Source organism: Cervus canadensis, chromosome 33 (genome assembly GCF_019320065.1).
Source record: "Cervus canadensis isolate Bull #8, Minnesota chromosome 33, ASM1932006v1, whole genome shotgun sequence".
NCBI lineage: Eukaryota > Metazoa > Chordata > Mammalia > Artiodactyla > Cervidae > Cervus > Cervus canadensis.
In genome coordinates, this window is record NC_057418.1 from 20583819 (window position 1) to 20606382 (window position 22564).

At 43.9% G+C, this 22564-nt stretch overlaps 1 protein-coding gene across 3 annotated transcripts in view; it reads left to right on the top strand.

Annotated features, from left to right (window-relative positions):
• Positions 1-22564, top strand: part of SASH1 (SAM and SH3 domain containing 1) — a 983107-nt gene that overhangs the window by 870497 nt on the left and 90046 nt on the right. For all 3 annotated transcript variants that reach the window (XM_043457237.1, XM_043457239.1, XM_043457238.1), the window contains 2 exons: positions 10956-11006; positions 11129-11178. In XM_043457237.1, coding sequence (XP_043313172.1) covers positions 10956-11006; positions 11129-11178 — 101 coding nt within the window. The remainder of the gene's footprint in view (positions 1-10955; positions 11007-11128; positions 11179-22564) is intronic.

Consider the following 22564-nt stretch of genomic DNA (forward strand, 5'->3'; position numbering starts at 1 on the left):
TCAACACAAATCAGCCATAGGTCTACCTGTGTCCCCTTCCTCTTGAACCCCCCTCCCACCTCCCTCCTCAGGCCGGTGAATTCTTAACCACTGGGCCACCAGGGAAACCCCTGGGTCTGTGATTTAGACATTAAGTGCAAATAATTCCCATGAGTGATTTCTGAAGTCACTGGAATGTCAGTTCCGTGAGGGAAGCAACTGTCTTTTTTAGTGTTTATCCTTCTTGACTAGAACAGTGTTTAGCATACAGTGTATGATCAATAAATATTTTTTAAATGAAAGAATGATTAGATGGAAGAGTGAATAAAGAGACTGTGGAGAGAAGTTTTATTTGTTTATCTTTGGATGCACGTGGACTTCTAGTTGTGGTGAGTGGGGGCTACTCTTCCTTGTGGGGGCTTCTCGTTGCAGGGGGCTTCTCTTGTTGCAGAGCACAAACTCTAGAGTTCGGACTCAGTAGTTTCAGACTGCGGCCTCTAGAGTGAGGGCTCAGGAGTTGTGGCTCATGGGTTCCACAGCATGTGAAATCCTCCCAGACCAGGGATCGAACGTGTGTCCCCTGCATTGGCAGGCAGATTCTTAACCACTGGACCACCAGGGAAGTCCTGGAGAGAAATGAAAAACAAGCAGCCCCATTTAGTTGCTTCTCATCACTTTTCTCTCATGTTAATCAATCCCAATCGGCAATGAGATTACCCAGAAAACCTCTTTGTGAATCTGGATTCTCTGCACACTGTTCTTACAACACTGAGGTTGGATGGAGCGTCCAGAGTGGCTGGACATCATGGTGTCCACCTCTGGGAAGTGCAGTGGCCATTTGTATGTTGGTGGGCTTCCCTGGTGGTTCAGAGATTAAAGCCTCTGCCTGCAATGCGGGATACCCGGGTTTGACCCCTGGGTTGGGAAGATCCCCTGGAGAAGGAAATGGCAACCCACTCCAGTATTCTTACCTGGAGAATCCCATGGACGGAGGAGCCTGGTGGGCTGCAGTCCACGGGGTCGCAAAGAGTCGGACACAACTGAGCGACTTCACTCCCTTACTCACTCACTCATCAATAAGCTAAACTGCATTATACAACTTTTTAAAAAGGGTGATTAAAATATCTTTATGACACTGTGCCTTTTAATTTTTACACTTACATGACATGAGACACTGTGTTAGTTTTATTCACAGGATGAACATGTGCATGCTTCTGCCATGACACATGTCACTGAAATGATCTATTGTCTTTCCCACGGTCTAGGTTTTATCTGTCTCTCTGCAAGATGCTTGGTGCCTGCTCTGTGCTCAACGCCGTTCAAGTTGTAGCCTGAAAGATCCAGTGCATCATCTCCTAAGACAGTTTAGAAGTTAAACTACCTCGTTTGAAATGAGGCTTGAGAGCACCGAGCTTGACACTCTTAGATTCAAATTATCCTTGATTTTAACCAGTTCATCTCATGTTTACTAGTACCCCTGTGTTTTACCACAGCCATGCATCATGATGGCAGAATGTATCTCCTTTCTCCCCAAACTGAGTTCTGCCCTGGTGCTGGGTACTGCCAGTCGGTAGGGGTTGGGGGCATGTGCATTTCATGGATGTCCCCTTGGGAGGCCCCTCGGTTTACACTAGGGGATCTCAGACCTGCCTCCAGCTTCGCTGGAGGACAGTTCTGTATGGACCTGGCTTATGATGTTGGTCAGGGAGATCTAGTGTACTCTCTGCCAGAATTCAGAGGAGAAATTCTCACTCACAGGAGTAGCCCTGTATCTTTTGACTTACCTCGTGCTTGTCCTTAATTGCTTCAGTTGTGTGACCCTTTGTGACCCTAGGGACTGTAGCCCACTAGGCTCCTCTGTCCATGGAATTCTCCAGGCAAGATGGGTAACGTCAATCTTTAACTGATCATGTCTTTTTTGCATTAAACATTAGAAAACTTAGCCCCTTCAAATGTGTGGTCTCCATAACCTGTATTTTGTGAACTAACAGTAATTCATGGACTGGTTTCACTATATAGAATCTTGATTTTTCTCCCTCTTTGTATCATTTACATTAGTCTTTTAACTTTATCCTGTAACATTGCACTTAAATTTCATAAGCCATTCTAAGTCATTTTTGCAACATGGGGAGATCTAATAAATATATAGCAAATGCTTGGAGAACATGGGCTAAGACAGCAAGGAGACAGCACAGGGCAGTGATGGTTAGGTAGAAATTGCCACTTTTGTTTCTTTCTTATCACTGCTTCTAGACATTTACTGATCTGTTAATTATGGTTAGGCTTTAAAGTTGCAGTCAATGGAATAGCATTCAACTGTGGGGGAAAAAAAGTTTTTTTCCTTGGGACCTTTCTTCTTTGATGTGGTGGGATGGGAGTAGTTTTCCATTCACTTTCACTCAGTAGAAAAAATTTTATATGCTAGGCTGTGAGTTTATTTATAGGAGCCTGAAAATGACGAACGCTTCCTGTTTCACCTGTGAACGATTTAGGTGAAACAAGACATGACAAGGCATGGGGCCAGACTGAGAACACACAGCCCACTGCAGATTTTACCTTAAGAGTGATTAAATACCGCCTGTTCTTTTTAAGTTCTCACAGATCTAAGCTGTAGATCATTTTGAGAGTATTTGCTGAATTGCCTTTACTTACTGATGTAACTCCTTGCAACCCGAAAGAAGTCTTAAAGCATGAAAATACATGTTCCAGTCAGTGAGACCTGAAACAGAAATCAGTGGAAGAGTCAGAATCACTGGCAAAGGAAACAAGTTTAAGCAAATCAAACCAATAGATAGCCCTCGAGCACTTCTCATGAGCAGAGAGCCTGTGCAAGACGTTGGAGAGAAACACTCATAAGAAGATCGACCCATCCTGTTCATTGCTGTCTCTTTATCACTTCATATGGGACCTGGTGCATAATCAGTGCTGAATAGTTTTTGTTGGAGTGTGTTTACGCAGACACACTCTGGCTCAGATAGTAAAGCGTCTGCCTGCAATGCCGGAGACCCGGGTTCGATCCCTGCGTCAGGAAGATCCCCTGAAGAAGGAAATGGCAATCCACTCCAGTACTGTTACCTGGAAAGTTCCATGGACGGAGGAGCCGGGTGGGCTACAGTCCAGGGGGTCGCAAAGAGTCAGACACGACTGAGTGACTTCATTTTCTTTGAGGGAATGAAGTGAGCAGAAGAGTGTGTATCTGCTAAGTCACTGCAGTCATGTCCGACTCTTTGTGACCCCATGGACTGTAGCTCACCAGGCTCTTCTGTCCCTGGGATTCTCCAGGCAAGAATACTGGAATGGGTTGCCATGCCCTCCTTCAGAAGATCTTCCTGCCCCGGGGATTGAACCTTCCTCTCTTTGCTTACTGCATTGGCAGGCAGGTTTTTTTTTTTTTTACCACTAGCACCACCTGAGAAGCCCCAAGCCGAAGAGTACCTCCACATAAGGACCCTCAGGCATAGTGTTTAAGACAGAGCTGGGCAGGGAAGGTTTAAGGAGAGATGGGTTTGTAGCTGGAGCTGAAGGATGAGTAGGGTTTGGGTGGACAGGAAGCAGCAGGACATTCTAGGTAGTCATGAGCGAAAGTGAAACACTAGGAAAGCATCTACTCGGGGATGGTGGACCCAGCACCCAGTCTCTGAGAAAAGGGTTTATGATCTGACCAGTTGGTTCAATGGGCCTCTCCTTCAGAAATGTGACCTTTATCCTGTCTGCACTGTGTTTCCACATTTGGGGAAAGATTTTGGAACATAGACGTGACACAGTACTAAGCCCTGTGCTTCTGAAATTGATGTGGGCATACAGATCAGCTGAGGATCTTGGTAAAATGCAGGTTTTGATGCAGGAGATGGGAAGTGGGGCCCAAGACTGCCTTTTCTAACCAGCTTCCAGGTGATTCTAATGCCCGTGATGTTGTTGTTCAGTCATGTCTGACTCTGCGATCCCACAGACTGCAGCATGCCAGGCTTCCCTGTCCTTCACTATCTCCCGGAGCTTTCTCAAACTCATGTCCATTGAGTTGGTGATGCCATCTAACCATCTCATCCTCTGTTACCCCCTCCTTCTCCTGCCCTCAATCTTTCCTAGCATCAGGGTTTTTTCCAATGAGTCGGCTCTCTGCATCAGTTGGCCAAAGGATTGGAGCTTCAGCTTCAGCATCAGTCCTTCCAATGAATATTCAGCATTGATTTCCTTTAGGATTGACCAAGGAGACTGGTTTGATCTCCTCGTTCACGATGCATGAAGCACTTTAAATAGCAAAGACAAAGCATTAGGATTTCAAGGTTTATTGGACAGTAGTGTTTGAGTGGACATGACACTGCTCCATCCTGGGGTTTCAGAGTCAGAAAGAAACTTGAAGACAATCAAATGGTCTGTTTATCTTTTGTTGCCATTGGAAAAACCAAATAAAATAAAACTGAGATCTAAAGTGGGAGCCAGATTGGAACATAATTCTACCGGCTCGAAGTCAGCATCTCCCACTCTGCCATGCATTGTGGTCCAGGTCTGTGAGGGGGACGGCAAAGAAGCTGGTGTGTATGAGAGCAGATGCGTTGGCTGGGAGAAGGGAGAAGCAGCATCTCCTAAAGTGATGGGAGTGAGAAAACTCCCATGAAAACAGTGAGGTGTAAAACCTGGTAGAATGAACACATGCCGCATTGATGGGCTGGAATGGAGGAGTCAGACAAGGGGAGGATACCTGGCCAGCAGGGACATGCCATCACTTCGGGCTTCCTGTTAAGTGATGGATGCCACATGTGTCTTTTTTTTTTTTTTTAATTAATTAAATTATTTATTTGGCTGTGCTAGGGCTTAGTTGTGACATGTAGGATCTTTAGTTAAGGCACGTGGGATCTAGTTCCCTGACCAGGAATTGAACCCAGGCCTCCTGCATTGAGTGTATGGAGTCTTAGCCACTGGACCACCAGGAAAGCCCCCATCGACCACCAGCAGCACCTTTGCCTGGCAATTCAGAGGTTTGTTGCTGCTGTTCATCGAATACGTTGGTAAGAGCCTGTGGCTCTTGTGGCTGAAAGTTGTAAACACACAGCCCTCTTGCTTTTTTCTGCCTTCCTCTTCCTGTTCCCGAGGTGGAAGAGGAGAACTTGGCGCTAAGCGGGGCTGGTGGGCTCCTGATGTTCTTCCTCCCTGCTTTTGGAACAAGCAGACTGGTTTATCCCTTTTGCTTTCTCAGCTGTGAAGTTCCTTTGGCTTCTAGCACTGCCAGCATCAAGGGAGGGAGAGGTGCGGATTTCCACAAAAACGTGAAAGCTAGGTTGGTGTGGGAGTGAGGGCCGGGTACTTGTTTTCCAGGCCCTATTCTGCCTTGAGTGGATTTTGACGTTATATTGCACAGCGAGTGTAGTGCTTCAGAGTGAAAACCCAGCCATGGAAGGTCAGAGCTTTAATTTCTTATTTGACCTCAACTGATGTGACTGCTTCCCTGGTGGCTCTGATGGTAAAGCGACTACCTGTAATGTGGGAGACCCGGGTTCAATCCCTGGGTCGGGAAGACCCCCTGGAGAAGGAAATGGCAACCCACTCCAGTAGCCTGGTAGGCTACAGTTCATGGGGTCGGAAAGAGTCGGACACGACTGAGCAACTTCACTGGTTGGTTCACTGATATGACTGCAGGGTGTGTTGGTGTGTGTATCTATGTTGCGTGTGTGTGAGTGTGTGTGCACGTGCCCAAGCAGGTGGAAACACATACATGCTCTCATGTTTTGGTTTTAGGAAACCACTTATTTCATCTTGAAATATTTTTCTTTTTTTGCTTTTGTGTTTGACATGGGCTTCCCAGGTGATGCTAGTGGTAAAGAGCCCACCTGCCAATGCTGGAGACAAAGGGATGCAGGTTTGATCGCTGACTCGGGAAGATCCCCTGGAGGAGAGCGTGGCAACCCACTCCAGTATTCTTGCCTGGAGAGTCCCACGGACAGAGGAGCCTGGCAGGCTATGGTCTATAGTGTTGCAGAGTCAGACATGACTGAAGCGACTTAGCATGCATGCACATACATGTTAGACATAATAAACATTCAGGGAATTGTTTCCAGAAATTGTCCAATTTAACAAGAAATGAATATGAGGTTTTTTGCCCTGGTAATTTTTTTGTCATCTAGTTCCTTTCTTAAAAAAAACTATATAGTACTATGCTTTAGTTTCTTTCAGTCAAACTATGAATATGAGATTATTTCTAAAATCATCATGGACCTTTATTGTTAAACATAAGCTGCTTGCATAGATTTATGACATTAGTTATTAAAAGTTTTTAAACTTCAAGAAAGTGTTTTAAACAGGGCATGGCCTAATTTGAGAAATTAAGTTTTGATATCTCTTAAGAAGTTTTTAGTTGTTGAGATAAAACTAAAGTTATTATCAGATTTAGTTTTTTAGAATAGTTATTATGCTTAAAAATATAAAAGTATTATGTGCTTTCACACTTAATACAGAGGCCTTTGCAGGAATAATCATTGGTGTTTTCACCAATTCAGAAATATAGAAGCCACTGCAGAAATAATCAATCATTGGTGTTTAAGAATCCTTCTAATGAATGCCCTGGCAGTTTAGTGGTTAGAATTCCACACTTTCACTACTGAGTCTGTCACTGTTTTCATTTTTCCCCAGTCTATTTGCCGTGACGTGATGGGACGAGATGCCACGATCTTTGTTTTTTGAATGTTGAGTTTTAAATTAGCTTTTTCACTCTCCTCTCTCACCTTCATCAAGAGGCTCATTAGCTCCTCTTCTTTTTGTGCCATTAGGGTGGTGTCATTCCCCTCATTCAGTTTAGTTCAGTCGCTCAGTCATATCTGACTCTTTGTGACCCCATGGACTGCAGCATGCTGGGCTTCCCTGTTCATCACCAACTCCTGGAGCTTGCTCAAACTCATGTCCATTGAGTCAGTGATGCCATCCAACCATCTCATCCTCTGTTGTCCCCTTCTCCTGCCCTCTATCTTTCCCAGCATTAGGGTCTTTTCCAATGAGTCAGTTCTTTGCATCAGGTGGCTGAAGTATTGGAGCTTCAGCTTCAGCATCAGTTCTTCCAGTGAATATTCAGGACTGATTTCCTTTAGGATTGCCTGGTTTGATCTCCTTGAAGTCCAAGGGACGCTCAAGAGTCTTCTCCACCACCACGGCTCAAAAGCATCAGTTCTTCGGTGCTCAGCTTTCTTTATGGTCCAACTCTCTCATCCACACATGACTGCTGGAAAAACCATAGCTTATTCCCCTCATTACTCTGGCTGAATTAGGAGTGGACAAGAGGGCAGCCTAACCTGAGAATGGGACAGGGAAGGAGGATGTCAAGGAGCCTTTCAATGCCCATTCTTTTTTTTTTTTCTAATGATTCTTTTAATTTTTTAAAGTTGAAGTATAATTGATTTACAATGTCACGTTAGTTTCTAGTGTACCACAAAGTGATCCAGTTATATATGTGCGTGTGTGTTTATGTATTCGAAAAGAACATAGAATCTTCTCCATTATGTTTTCTCCCAGGATATTGAATATAGTTCCCTGTGCTATACAATAGGACCTTTCTTTATGTATTTTATATGTGGTGTGTATCTGTTAATCCCAAGCTCCTAATTTATTCCTCCTTCCCTCCCTTTTCCATAGCCTTAGGTTTGCTTTCTATGAGTCTGTTTCTGTTTTGTAAACAGGTCTATTTGTATCATTTTTATAGATTTCACATATAAGTGATATTATAAGGTATTTGACTTTCTCTACCTGACTTACTTCACTTAGAATGATAATCTGTAGGTCCATCTGTGTATCTGCACATTCTCTGCCCACTTTGACCTGAATCCATCCTTCTTTATTATGTAAGCAGTACCCCTTATTACTGCATCTGTGTATGTATACATGTATGTATACATGCAGCAGTCATGGTGCTCTTTCTGCCTGGCTCTTTCACACCGTTTCATTTCACATTGTGCAGTGGAAGAAATCTATTTCTTTTTTAGTGCTAAACAGAATAAAAACCTGTCCAGCACTTTTTCCCTCAAGTGTGTATGACACATTTCCAAACCTGTCTCATGCTCTGCACAGGTGTTTTATCCAACTGTACATCTGTACCTGCTAGCTTTAACTCTTTACTGTGATGTTCTATTTCTTAGGCTCAATGGTGGGCCCACAAGGCTTTCATCATATTCACAAGTGCATGACAGAATGGTAGTCTTTTGCATGTTTGTCGTTAATATCATGTGACATCTATCAATATCATAATAGTAGAATTTTGCCAAATAGCGCATTCTGTTTCCTCACCAAGCATCATATAGGTCCTTAACTTAGTGGGTAATTTTACAACCTTCTCCTCACTTTTGTAGTATTTTTTACTTTAGGGTACATTTAGTCTAAGAAATCCCTCATTGTAATGATGGTTGTCTCTCCTTGAGAGATGAAATTTATAATGTTTGCTCTGAATCACATTATTTGTGGCATGCTCTGTGGGTGGAAAAGCACTAGAAACAATCACAGTGCGAGATCTCCTGTTCAACATATTCTGTTCCTGATGAAACAGATGTTCTGCATGGAAACTAACTGGGTCCATTATTTTAATGGGGTGAATTGTAATACATTATACATCAAACTTACACCCCAACCAATTTCCTAAGTAGCTACAGCACAATCAAATGTCTGTTATAAGTGACAAACTAACATGTGAAAATGAATTGTTTTAGATTATTAGTTCCAGATCATCAAACATTTAATATGATTGTTAACAAGCATCAGCTTTGTATGCAGGAATGGGTACGTTTTGCATAATAAACCATAAATATTGTGTTTATTATGTGGAGTAGCAAATGATGCACCAATAAATAAAATTTATTAGAAAAGTGCAGATAAAAATGTACAATAAAAGCAGGTAATTTCTGATGGTAACGACAACCCTATATGCAAAACAGAAAAAGAGACACAGAAGTACAGAACAGACTTTTGAACTCTGTGGGAGAAGACGAGGGTGGGATGTTGCGAAAGAACAGCATGTATACTATCTATGGTGAAACAGGTCACCAGCCCAGGTGGGATGCATGAGACAAGTGCTCGGGCCTGGTGCACTGGGAAGACCCAGAGGAATCAGGTGGAGAGGGAGGTGGGAGGGGGGATCGGAATGGGGAATATGTGTAAATCTATTGCTGGTTCATGTCAATGTATGACAAAACCCACTGGAAAAAAAAAAAAAGCAGGTAATTTCTTATCAGGGTCTGCATTATCTTGTAAGTAGAAACTTGGAGTATCAAGACAGTTAAGAACAGAGGCAGGAAGAGTTGAATCCGTTACTTTGTGTTGATGGGTATGGATTTGGGTGCTAGAAGGACAATTTCAGAGAAAATTTCAGAGGAACTAATAGAGTTGTGTCATAATTCTGAGGCTTCTATACCAACTCCTGAATGGGAAGACTTAGGATGAAAAAATTGCCAACTATACCTTTGCTTACTTCCTACAGTTGAAGTTTGTAAATTTCTCTATGCACTGATGCTAAAAGGTTCGATATCAGGGCGTCAGATTGGTTTCTAAGCACCAAGAACCTCCAAAATACATGTCCCTTTTGTTGACTGCACTTGAGTCTGACATCATACCAATCAGACTTAGAATGTAACTCAAACATTTCCATACATTGTTTTACGATAGATATATATTTGATCATTATAAACAAAAGTGGTAATACAAACCAAGAGCATGTTAACCAGAGAGAAGTTCAATGGGACGTCACACCACTCTGATATTTCCTCATAGCAAATGAGGTCCTGGAACTGGAGTCGAGTGGGTTGCCAGTCCGTCAAAACAGTTTTCTCCTGTGGTCTGCTTATCCACATCACCCCATTCTCAGATGTAACCACTCCAACACTCATTTTATCTTCTATATTTGTACCAGATTCCCGTTATCTTGTTTACATTTATACTTTTGTTCAGAGTTACATTTCATTGCTGCATTTTAAAATATTGGTCTAGATTTGTAATTGTGTTAAAGATGAAATAGGCAAACTGAAAAAATAAAAGCAATTAGATGCAAGTGAGAATTTGTAATTTGAGATGATCTTTGTCCATTTCCTGAATGTTAACTGACTAATGTTAACTAAGAAAACAGTCTTCACATAGTACCCATGTAGTCCTGAAGAAGGTAGTGATCTTTTTTTTTTTTTTTTGGTAGTGATCTTTAAGAACACAATAGGATTATCGGAAAACTTTCATAATTTGATACTTCAAGCTTGTATAATGTTGGTCATGTTACTCCTTCCTCTAAAGCTGCCCATTTTCCTGTTTATGACTTACTGATCGGCCGGGAACTGATCTTGGACCACCCTGGTCTTGGACCACACTTTGGTGTGAACCTTTGCTTTAGCACGTATTTAGATTTAAAGCTTTTCTCTAGTTATGAAAAAATATCAGTGTGGTGCTCTGTTTACTTATATAACTCATTTTTCGATAGTATGCCATAACACTTCTAATAATGTCATTATCCTGTTTATTTCAATATATTTTTTAATCACAGGTAACTGGTGTATCTTTTTTATTTTTTTTCTTTCAAAGGGGTACAGTTTTTTTAAAACTGTGAAATGAGAGTATTATCCTCTGTAATTTTATCTCTAAAATCCTTTGCATCCCCTGCCTCTTCTTTATGACTTCATGACACAAATGGATCGTAGTAAATTCTGTGTCTTTGTGACGGCCCAGTCTCATCCGGGAAATCATTTTACCATTAACTCTCCGTACTCTTCAGTTAGATTTTGCCTTTCTCTTCTGCAATAAAATTGTCACCAGTGTCAAGCGATGTAATTTGGAAAACAGTTCACTTTTTAAAAGGCTAGGGCTCTCATTTAAAAAAACAGTTTTTTTCAGAAAATCTGTTTATCTCCTCCCACTGTAACCTAGCATTTCCCAACTCTCCCCCATCTCTTCTTACACATTATTTGTCTTTCCTGGTGTGTGCCACGTTTGGAAGTCTCATTAAACCAGCATCTGTTCTGTTTTAGGAGAAACCCGAAGCCAGCCCCACGTCACTTCAGCTGCGGTCCCAGATCGAAGTAAGCACAGTGACTTTAATCATCTATTTTTGCTTCTGTCTGTTTTTAAAAGTGGTATTATGTAAAAATGAGATGAAGCCTGCTGTTCTGCCTGCACTGACCCTACGAATCTTCTCTCCTAGGAGTCGCTTGGCTTCTGTAGCGCCGTGTCAACACCAGAAGTGGAAAGAAAGTAAGTTTTCCTCCTTCTGTCCTGGAGCAGAATTTCTAAGGTGTCCTTTAGGTCCTTTCTGACGGAAATGGGATAGGTGATTATATGCATACTGTGTATGTACTGTGGAACTTGAAGTTCATTTTCCTTGCATGTGTGTGTGTGTGTACATGTATGTAGGTGGATGAGTGTGTTCTGTAATTCAATTGGTGATGCCCAAGGCTTCTGCAAAGTGTTATTGATTTCACACTTCTTGTTGTAAGTGAACCTGAAATATTTGAAAGTGAGTGTGGAGAAAAGGAAGAGACAGCTAAGTCAACCAAAATGGTTTTCTTCTTTTACACTGGTTTTTGATACAGGATGGAAGTCATAAAGAAGCAAAGTATAAAAATATAATACATTCCAGAATAAAACAATGATTACAGTACCCCTCTGCACCTTGCTTTGGAGTGTGTGGTGTGTGTGTTTATGTGTGTTAGTTGGTCAGTTGTGTCTGACTCTTTGCAACCCCATGGACTGTAGCCTGCCAGGCTCCTCAGTTCATGAAATTCTCCAAGCAAGAATACTGGAGTGGGTGGCCATGCCCTGCTCCAGGGGATCTTCCCAACCCAGGGATCGAACCCGGGTCTCCTGCATTGCAGGCAGATTCTTTACCACGGAGCCACCTTAAAACAAGAATAAACACTTGTCACAGAAGATGGTAAATGCTCACTAACCTTTCCCGTCAAAGGTAGTCCTTTTGGCTTACTTGTCCTAACTTGGACCCTGTAATCTTGACTCTCATGGAAGATAATTCTATGTTATAGTTTATATTTCCAGTATTTCTTTTAGGTCACTTAAGGGAAAAAAAAAAAACAAAGCAAATTTTTTTTTCTTTCCCTTTTCTACTTTATTCCATCATAGTTATGCTAAAAGGTTCTATTTATGATCTTCTGAGGTAAAGAAATTTTGAGAAGTCCCCATCTTTAAACAGATACTTCCTCTGGCATAGAGCCACTTAGACTGTTTGAGGCCAAGGGAGGCGCAGAAGTGGTTTAGGCGTCAAAAGTATTTCTGGAACGATAGGCGAGTGTGTGTGCGCTTTGCAGCACAGCCCTGCCTAATCCGTCCACGTGTGTGCGCGGCTGGCACGGACGCGGCTTCCAGGAGCCGAGGCCGCCCTGCCAAAGCTTCAGCCTCACTGAGCGGATTGGGTTTCAGGCCTGGGGGATGCTGGGGGTGATGAGCAGAAGAAATCCCAGGCCATTGCCCCCTCAAGGTGGAGAGATAAGTCTGAATTTCCTTTGTCTGAGTTGCATGTCTTCTCCGGGGGACTTAGCAGTGTGGAGGCTGAAGTAGCTGAGAGATGTGAGTTGACCTCGATTTTGAAATCGGAGGTGTGGTGATGTTGAACTGAAGGTGGGCAGAAGCTCTGCGTGAGAGGCTGTGGGCTCCTCCGACCTGGTTTGCTACCTCTGTGGCGTGACTCAGGCTGAGAACTCAGGTGATCTCTCAGTCTCTGAACCTATAGGGGGACAAGAGATCTTTGCCTTTCCTCCTAAGAGGAAGTGACTCACCAAATTTATACCCATCTTAGTTAGGCTGGTGTTTCTGCTTCCCCTCAATTGTGGGTAGTCATTCTTTCCGTGTTTATGTGCTCCACTTAGTAAAATATGGCATGACTCTTGTGGTCCAGAGATAGACTAACAGCCTTCTGAGGTTAACAAATTTCTCTGTCTCTCTCTCTCTCTGTCTCTCTCTCTCTCTCACACACACACACAGACACACACACACACACACACACAGGTGTTGACAACCCCCCGCTGCCCCATCTGGCATACAGGCATTTTGCTTCTGTTTTACTAAATTGTTGTTGTTTAGTTGCTCAGTTGTGTCTGACTCTTTTACAACCCTACGGACTGTGGCCCTCAAGGGTCCTCTGTCCATGGAATTTCCCAGGCAAGAAAACTGGAGTGGGTTACCATTTCCTCCTCCAGAGGATCTTCCCAACCCAGGGATCGGACCTGCGTCTCCTGTGTTGGCAGGCAGGTTCTTTACCACTGAACCACCTGGGAAGCCCATGTTCTAGTAAATGGTTTCCTTAAATTTAGTTGTTTCTAAATAATTTGAAGGTTTCCATACATCTTTTCCTCCATTTCCCTTTCAGTGGTTTTTGAAAACGATAATACTTTTTTAATTAAAAAAAACAACAACTTTTGAAAAGAATTTTAATACAGAAAAGTTTCAAGAATTTTGTGATGAGCTCCCGTGTGACTTGTACTTCGACTCACCGATTTGTATGCTTCGGCTCTCTCTTCTGTACACTCCTGTGTGCTTGTAAATATTTTGGAATGCAAAATCCTGCTATTCTGCAAATGAAGATGCTTGCTGGTAACTTTGCAGGCCCTGGAGGATGACCTGGCAAACCAGTTGGTTGTCTGGTTAGTGACTACAAAGTGTCTGCCAACCGTAATACCCTTCTGAGTCAGCAGTGTTGTTTAATTGGCAGAAGGTTTCTTGTACTTTTTTATCCAAAAGGCAAGAGAACTCAGTAAACACAAGGTCAACAGCAGCACCACCTTAGGAGCAGAGGCATGGGTGACACCAGGAAATGTGGGCGCTGAGGTGTTGGCGCTGGGGGCTCCTGCCTTCCAGAGCCACTGTCTCCTCCACACACAGTTGTCTCAGGAGCCTCAGCCCTCCTGTCCTTCCTTCTCCCCCAGTGAAAGCGTGTTCTAAGGAAGGTATCAGGCATTCATTATAATGCAAATCATCACCTCTCTCAGTGGTATTTTGCATTTAACAGCACTTAAAGTCTTCAAGTCACAGTACTGTAGCTCTGGCCAGAAAAGACCCAGGAGGTGGGTTATCTGGGGAGACCAGCAGTGAGACTTCTGATATACCTGGCAGGACAGCGCCTGAGCACCCTGACAGGTCAAGCTCCTTGGACTCTGGTCTTCAGATATGTAGTGTTAGTCTCTTGGTCATGTCTGACTTTGTGATTCCATGGACTGTAGCCCCCCAGGCTCCTCTGGACATGGAATTCTCCAGGCAAGAATACTGCAGTGGGTAGCCATTCCTTTCTCCAGGGTATCTTCCCGACCCAGGGACTGAACCTGGGTCTCCTGCATTGTAGGCAGAGTCTTTACTGTCTGAGATATGCAGGACCTGCCTGGTGAAAGGATGGACGGATGCATGGATGGGGAGAGAGAGGTGGGGGGATGGAATATGGACCTGCCAGCTGCTACCCACCCCCCTGCCCTCCCGCAGTCCTACAAAGTCCCCATTCATCCTTTTTCCCTTACAGTCTGTAGGCCCTCCGTATGCTTTCACTGAGAATATACTAAAGAAGGCCGCCAGAGCTCTTCTATTTCTATCTATTTACATGGCCTATTGATGAGACTATCCACTTTATTACACCAATCTTGGATTTGTGTTGACTGGTTGAAAAGGTGAATGCTTGTTAAAGTTTCTTGTTACTCACCAGTTATTCTCAAGAATAACTGAGAGAAAGAATTTTTGTTGGAAAATATCTTTTATAACTGTATCTATATGGAATGGGTGCGGGCAAGAAATGTTTCCCTCCACAACAGGTCTGTAAAGGTGGAGCCATCAGCCACTGCAGAGCCCCCAGCCCTCACCCCAGGGACTTTTGTATGGAGAAAAAACTGGAGGCACTCTGTGCTTTGGATCCTGGCCCTGTTAAGATGCATACCTAAGGAATAATTTCAAATAGCACAGATTGCAGCATCTTCCCATATGTCAGTTCATTTAGTTCAGTCACCCAGTCGTGTCCGACTCTGCGACCCCATGGACTGCAGCATGCCAGGCCTCCCTGTCCATCTCCAACTCCCGGAGCATACTCAAACTCATGTCCGTCACGTTGGGGATGCCATCCAACCATCTCATCCTCTGTCGTCCCCTTCTGCCTTCAACCTTTCCCGGCCTCAGGATCTTTTCCATTGAGTCAGTTCTTCCCATCAGGTGGCCAAAGTGTTGGAGTTTCAGCCTTAGCATCAGTCCTTTCAATGAATATTCAGAACTGATTTCCTTTAGGATTGACTGGTTTGATATCCTTGCAGTCCAAGGGACTCTCAAGAGTCTTCTCCAACACCACAGTTCAAAAGCATCAATTCTTTAGCGTTCAGCTTTCTTTATAGTCCAGCTCTCATATCCATACATGACTACTGGAAAAACCATATCTTTAACTAGACGGACCTTTGTTGGCAAAGTAATGTCTCTGCTTTTTAATATGCTGTTTAGGTTGGTCATAGCTTTTCTTCCAAGGAGCAAGTGTCTTTTAATTTCATGGCTGCAGTCATCATCTGCAGTGATTTTGGAGCGAGCCCAAAAAAATAAAATCTGTTGTTTCCGTTGTTTCCCCATCTATTTGCCATGAAATGATGTGACTAGATGCCATGATCTTAATTTTCTGAATATTGGATTTTAAGCCAACTTTTTCACTCTCCTCTTTTACTTTCATCAAGAAGTTCTTTAGTTCCTCTTCACTTTCTGCCATAAGGGTGGGTGTCATCTGCATATCTGAGGTTATTTATATTTTTCCCGAAATCTTGATTCCAGCTTGTGCTTCATCCATCCCTGAATTTCTCATGATATACTCTGCATATAAGTTAAACAAGCATAGTGACAATATACTGCCTTGACATACTCCTTTTCCTATTTGGAACCAGTCTGTTGTTCCATGTCCAGTTCTAACTGTTGCTTCCTGACCTGCATACAGATTTCTTAGGAGGCAGGTCAGGTGGTCTGGTATTCCCATCTCTTTAAGAATTTTGCACAGTTTGTTGCAAGTCGTGAAAACAATTAACTTAATATATATGGGTGGGTTTTTTTTGGTGATTAGTAGTAATCTTTTGATGTTCAGTCTTTTGATCTTTCCCCCTCTGTGGGGAAAGAAAAATCCCTGTTTATCCTGGTTCCTCCCTGGTCTCCTAGGATCAGGCCTCAGAGCTCTCTGAGCAGCTGTCCCCTGAGCTACATAGTCTTCAGTGAGATCTTCAAATTGAACTTAACTTGCAACTTTTAGGTTGTGCATGTTTCTTTCAGACAACAGAGTTTAGTTAGAGATAACAGAAAAACCTGACAAGTAGTATTGTTAACTAAGGGAAGTTTCACTAGATACTCTCATGTTCATGGGCAGGTCCAGGACTGGCACTGCAGCTCAAGCAAGCCTTCAGGAACTCAGACGGTCCTTTCTCCCCGCTCCTTGCCTTTTCCCTCCTTCCCTCCCTCCCTCCCTCCCTCCTCCCTCCCTCCCTCCTTCCTTCCTTCCTTCCTTCCTTCCTCCATTTTAAAGTGCTGCTGCATTTTCCAGGGGGGAAGGAGAGGCAGGGCAAAGGGGAGAAGTTAAAAGGTGTTCCGCACTTAGAATAGGAAAATGGAGTCCAAAATAGCAGAGGCTCAAAGACAAAGAAAGGTAAAAGCCTGCGAAAATAGAACAAAGGAAGGTCTGAGGACCCGGAATGAGAACCTCAGGTGAAGCACACAGCCCTCCTGGCTAGCCCAATTTACATAGGGCAGGCTCAAGGGGAGAAGAGAAAACACATAAAAAGAGGAGCTGAAATTGAGCCGCCGGCTTCTGTTGGTGTCTTTTGGGTCAGCCCACCCTCCTGCCTCGAGGATGTATTTTCCTTTGCTTGCCAAATTAAACTGAGCTATAACACCGAGCTGTAACCCTGGTCTGTCCATCACTTCAAATTTTTGCTGTGGCGGGACAGAACCGAGGAAATTACAAACTCCCCTGACATCTCACAAAGGTAAAAAAGCCAAAGGCACATCATTTACAGAGCTTTTCTAGAAGCCCTGTCCAGCACCCTCCACTTTACCCCACTCATTTCTTCCCACAGCAGCTGTTCTCTGAGCATCAGCTGTGAGCATAGTCCAATGTCCTCGGTATTGTTTTTCCTATTGACAAATGCAGAAACTGAGGCACAGAGGGGTTGATAAGCTGCCCATGTTTACACAACTAACAGGTGACAGAGCCCAAATTGAATCCCACTTAAACATTCATGCTTCTAACCTTGAAGGTCTAATTCTAAAGTACTTGTTGTTGTATTGCTTATGCAAATGGAGAGGTGAGAAGTAAATGCATTCATTAGCATTCTGTGAATAACAGCAGTTAAAACTTCCACTTCAGATGTTCCCTTGGAAGTAGGAGCAAATTTTATTCCTATATATACTGGGTCTCTTAAATTTATCTATAGAGACAGCAGGGGCCAAAATAAATCTCAACACTTCACCTTCGCCGATATTTATAAGTTCTTTTCTCCTTAGTCTTTCACTAGAGTTGAAAATTCGCTGATTTAGTTTCCCTTTCTTTCATTACCTGTGACTACACTTCAACTATTTCATGGTGAAAAAGTCCAAAAATATATAGCAGTGTGATGGAAGAGGAAGATAGATACAGTGGGGGCAGTGTTCTGTGGTCAGATAAAATGCATAGAATAGAGTTTATAAATGTTCTATGCAAGCATTTGTTCCATTTGAACTTTGCTTCACTCTCCAAATTGTTTCATCTGTTTCATCTGGCGAGCTGGTAACTCTTGAAGGTGTCAACTTTCTTTCCCACAGCCCCCGCCGGCTCAAAAATCTCTGTCTTTCCCTCCTTTTGCATCTTGATTCCAGGGAAGACACCCTGGTCCCCCTTGCTCTGTCTCGCCTCCTGCCTGGTCTCACCTACTCACCTGATTGCCTGGTTTCCTGGTCTTGCCTGCCTCTCCCTCTGCTCCCCTCCTAACCTGCCCTCTGCCTGCCTGGCCATCTCCTCCCTTGATCTGCTGTTCAGGCCGGTGAAGTTGCTATAGTCTCCCCGATGGGCCACATTCTCCCATAGATGCTGAGCCTCATCCTGCTCCTCTTGATGGGGTGTCCTGTCTCTCACCCTCACCATCCTCCCCAGCCCCCCTCAACTGTGCAAGCTTCATTTACCCATAGCAACTCAGTTCTGGTCCTGCCTCTTCCGGAAGTCCTCCCTAATCTGCAGAGTGGAGATAGAGCATCCTGCTACTGGGCTCCGTCACCGCTGAGCACTCCTGCTGTGGGAGCAGTGGGCAGCAGTTACAGGTTCGCCTCTGTGTGTGTGTGTGTGTGTGTGTAGTCACCTCCCACACTGAGCCCAGGATCTTTTACATAAAAGACTTTGGATAAATGAGTGAGTGGGAGAGTGAGCACACACTCATAAAAATGCTTACTTCCTTTCCACCCTGTGAGAATCTCGCCATCCTCCCATAATTCCATTTCTCTCCCCCGCTTAGTGCTGAACTTTTCCCCCAAAGCTGAATTCCTCTCTTCCTTCCCTGCTGAGATGCTCTTCCCAAGGTCCAATCCCCCCTCTCCGCACCCCCCACCGCCCCCCCCCTCCCCGCCGCCCTTAGATGCTTGTTGCATTTGGTTCACATTTTCTGTTGGTCACATTGCTCTCTCCTGCCTTAGTGTGTGTGTGTGTCTGTGACATTGTGGTTTCCAGTTTCTCCCCCTCACTTTATGCCCACTCTTTGGCAGCTCCCTGTGTTCCTCCCACCCCTTACTCTGGCTATCCTCCTGGAGCTTTTATCCAGCCTGCAAGCTCTCCCAAGATATTTATACCCACCCATGGCTTTGAACTACTGTCTCTGGGCCCCCATGTGGTATCTATACCTCTCCCTCTGACCCTTCCCCCATGCTGGTGACGTGCCTGTTTCAAGCTCTTACCGGTTGTCTGCTCATTGCCTTTCCAGTCACCCCAAGCTGCACATTCTTATGGTAGAACTTACCCGCTCCTCTATCCTTCTTCCTTCTCTCTGTGACTACCTGTTCTCTGACTGTATGTTTCCCCCTTTTCCCCAGGGACTACTTTCTGCACTTTACAGAGCTTTACATTATTATTTCTGTGTTTCATTCATGATTCTAAGACCTCTGCCAAATCTTATTGCTTGATACTTCTGTAACTTGACCCATCTCCCTCTTTTTCATCTTCACTACTCCAAGGGAGACCCTTAACACTCTTCTGGTGAACTGGAAAAGAGTAATTCAGGAAATTACTCCCTGAAATACGATTAGGTCCCAGCACGCCGAGAGGATGCTGAGATCCCGCAGGGACACTTATAAATTAGGATCTCTTCAGGTTTTCACCTTGGTGATCATCACCCCCCAGTAGAGACCCGGCCCATCTTTATTGCTTCATCTTCCCGTCTCCCAACCACATGGCCCAGCTCCGGGCTTGGAGCTTGTTTCCAATACCTCCTGAGTTGTCTGCTGTTTCTGACCGGAAAGCATTTCCTTCTTTTAAGTCCTGTTTTAAGGATCGCTTCTCCTTGAATGCTTTCTCAGTCCCCTTGCTGGCTGTATTCTTTCTACCACTTGGAATCCAGGGACATTTGATGTCTCTTCATATACTGTCTCATGTAACATCATCATCACTGTTGTTAACACTATAGCATTGTAATAACCTTGGGTTATTTCTGCGTATTGGACACTGGTGCTAGTCGCTTTTATTGTACTTTGATCATTTAATGTTTCATGAACTCACTGAGGTATGTGCTACTTTTGAGGGGAATTACTTTGTCTAAGGTCCCAGAGCAAGAAACAAAAATCCCAATCCAGTTGAAGTGCCATTATAGCCTTGGGGTTACCAAATTCTCTGGGTTGAAATCCAGGCTCTTTCTTCTAGCTCTGCAACTCTTGGCTAGTTAATTAATCTTTTTATCTACAGATTTCATGACTATAAAGTGAGGATAATCAGTAAAGTACTTCCTGCAGTATGCTATAGAAAGTGAAAGTGAAAGTCAGTCGTGTCTGACTATTTGTGACCCCATGGACTGTACAGTCCATGGAATTCTCCAGGCTAGAATACTGGAGTGGGTAGCCTTTCTCTTCTCCAGGGGATCTTCCCAACCCAGGGATCAAACCCAGGTCTCCCGCATTGCAGGCAGATTCTTTGCCAGCTGAGCCACCAGGGAAGCCCTAGAATACTGGAGTGGGTAGCCTATCTCTTCTTCAGGAGATCTTCCTGGCCCAGGAATCGAACTGTGGTCTCCTGCATTGCAGGCAGATTCTTCACTAGCTGAGCTACCAGGGAAGCTTTAGGAAGCTATTAAGAATCTAATAAGTGCCCAACAATCTTGTTTGTTATCAGTGTCTGTTCTGTCTGACCCAAGTTCACGCCCTCGCCCCTTGCTCTGGCCCCTTGTTCATGCTCAGTTACTCAGTCATGTCCGATTCTTTGGAACCCTATGAACTGTAGCCCACCAGGCTCCTTAGTCCCAGGCAAGAATACTGGAGTGGTTGCCATGTCCTCCTCCAGGGGATCTTCCTGACCCAGGGACTGAACCTGCTTCTCTTGCTTCTCTTGCATTGCAGGTGGATTCTTTACCGCTGAGCCATCAGGGAAACCCCTAACCACTTGTGGACTTTTCTGTTCCCACCCAGCCTAGCATGATCATGGACTCCTTGAGGCCATGAGCTCACTCTCTTCCTCTCTTTGGAGTTTCTATAACTTCCAGAAGAGTGGTTTACATAGAACAAGTGCTCATTAAATAAGTGCATCAAATTCATTTACCCCAAGTACTTTGAAATAAAACTAAAAGTGGATTATTTCCAGGACTTTGATTACAGAAGACCTACTTTAGTCTCATCTGTTAGCTATCATATTCCAGCATCTCCCTAAAATGTTAGCAGTGTAATATGAAGTAAGTGCTTTTTGTTTGTGAATATTAGCCATAAGAAGACACCTGTTAAAAGCATTTTTAAAAAAACATGTGGCAGAGAGAACAGTCGTTTCCACAAGTCCCCAGATCTCTTTGTAAAAGCTGCCCCTTCCCTCCACACTCAATTCCATTCTGCAGTCTTGTTCAAGTCATCTCAGATTTTCCCTCCTCTGTTAAATAGAAGTAACAGATCACGTAGCATCTCCAATAAAGGCATGATATGGAGAAACAAAAAATATTAATTTTAAAAATCCTCAAAACTTTTTAAACCTGCAATTGTGTTGGTAAAGTGCATTTATTTTATTCTTAGTAACAGCTTTGAGATATAGTTCACCATACCACATAACTCACCTGTTAAAAAGTGTAAAGTTCAGTGGGTTTTAGGGTGTATAGAGTTTTGCAGCCATTGCCACAATCAATTTTGGAGTATTTTTGTCAATTCACAAAGAAATCCTGTGTCTCTCAGCTGTCTCCACTGAATTCTCCCATCTTCCTCTCCCCTCAACAGGCACGAATCAGCTTTATGTCTATAGATTTGCCTGTTACTGACATTTCATGGAAATGGGGTCATACACGGTTTAAGTGACTGGCTTATTTCACTGAGCATAATGTTTTCAAAGCTTTCCTACATTCATTCCTTTTTGTTGTATATATGTGCCACATTCTGCTTATCCATTCATCAATTGATGGACATTTAGGGTTGTTTTGACTTTTCAGTTATTATGAATGATGCCGCTTTGAACATTTGTATTACAGGTTTTTGTGGGGCCATCTGTTTTCTTTTTTTAATCAGCTTAGTTGAAATGCAGTGCACAGACCGCACTGGTCACCTTTTCAAAGTTTACAGTCCACAGGTGTTCACTGTATCCACAGGTATGTGTCACCATCACCTTGTCAATATAGAACATTTCAGCTTCTCAGAAAGAAACCCCATGTCCTTTAACAATCACTGCTCTGTCTTCTGATGACCCCCAGTCCTCTAATCTACTTTATGTCTGTATAGAATTGCCTATTTGGGATATTTCATATAAACAAAAGGAAAGTACACATTGGAAAGAAAATGTGTTTGCTACAGCTTATAGGAAAAATACTGTGAATCCAATTCTCGACAACTTTGTGTCCAACCTCCTTGAAATGTGTAAAAAATCAGAAAGTTTCTTTTCTAAGTGGAACCTCCTCCCTCTTCCTCAATTAGCTGGTTCCCAGGGACTGGGCTTGAGGAAGGGGCTCAGGCATCATCTGTTTCTGGAATTCCCCTGAGGACAGGGGCTGTGGTCCCTTGCGTGGTGAGCCAGGGCTCTGCTTCTGCTGGGTAAATGGCAGTGCTAGAAACCCGCCTGCAGGGTGATTGCTAAATCCTCCTTCAGACCAGACAGAGGCAGTGAGAATTGCTGATGAGGCCGGGGAGTTTGTTAAGAAATCCAGGTCAAGCGGTGATCCCTGGAGCTGAGACTAATGCATCCTGTTTCCACATCCTGTTTGTCGCAGGACTGTGGGGTGGGAAGGGGAACACCAGCTTTTTCCCGTGGGCAATGTGCATGTGTGAGGGGTGAGGAAACCTGTGGAGGTCCGTCATCCTTCAGGATAGCTTGTGAGTCGGTTCTGCCCAGTTCAGGGGGGTGCGTCTCTCTGTGTCCCCACGATCCCCCCAGGAAAGGGCAGCAGGCAGTTGTGGCCTTGTCAGAACAGCATCCGGGGAGACTCGGGCTCCCAGTGTCTGGTCC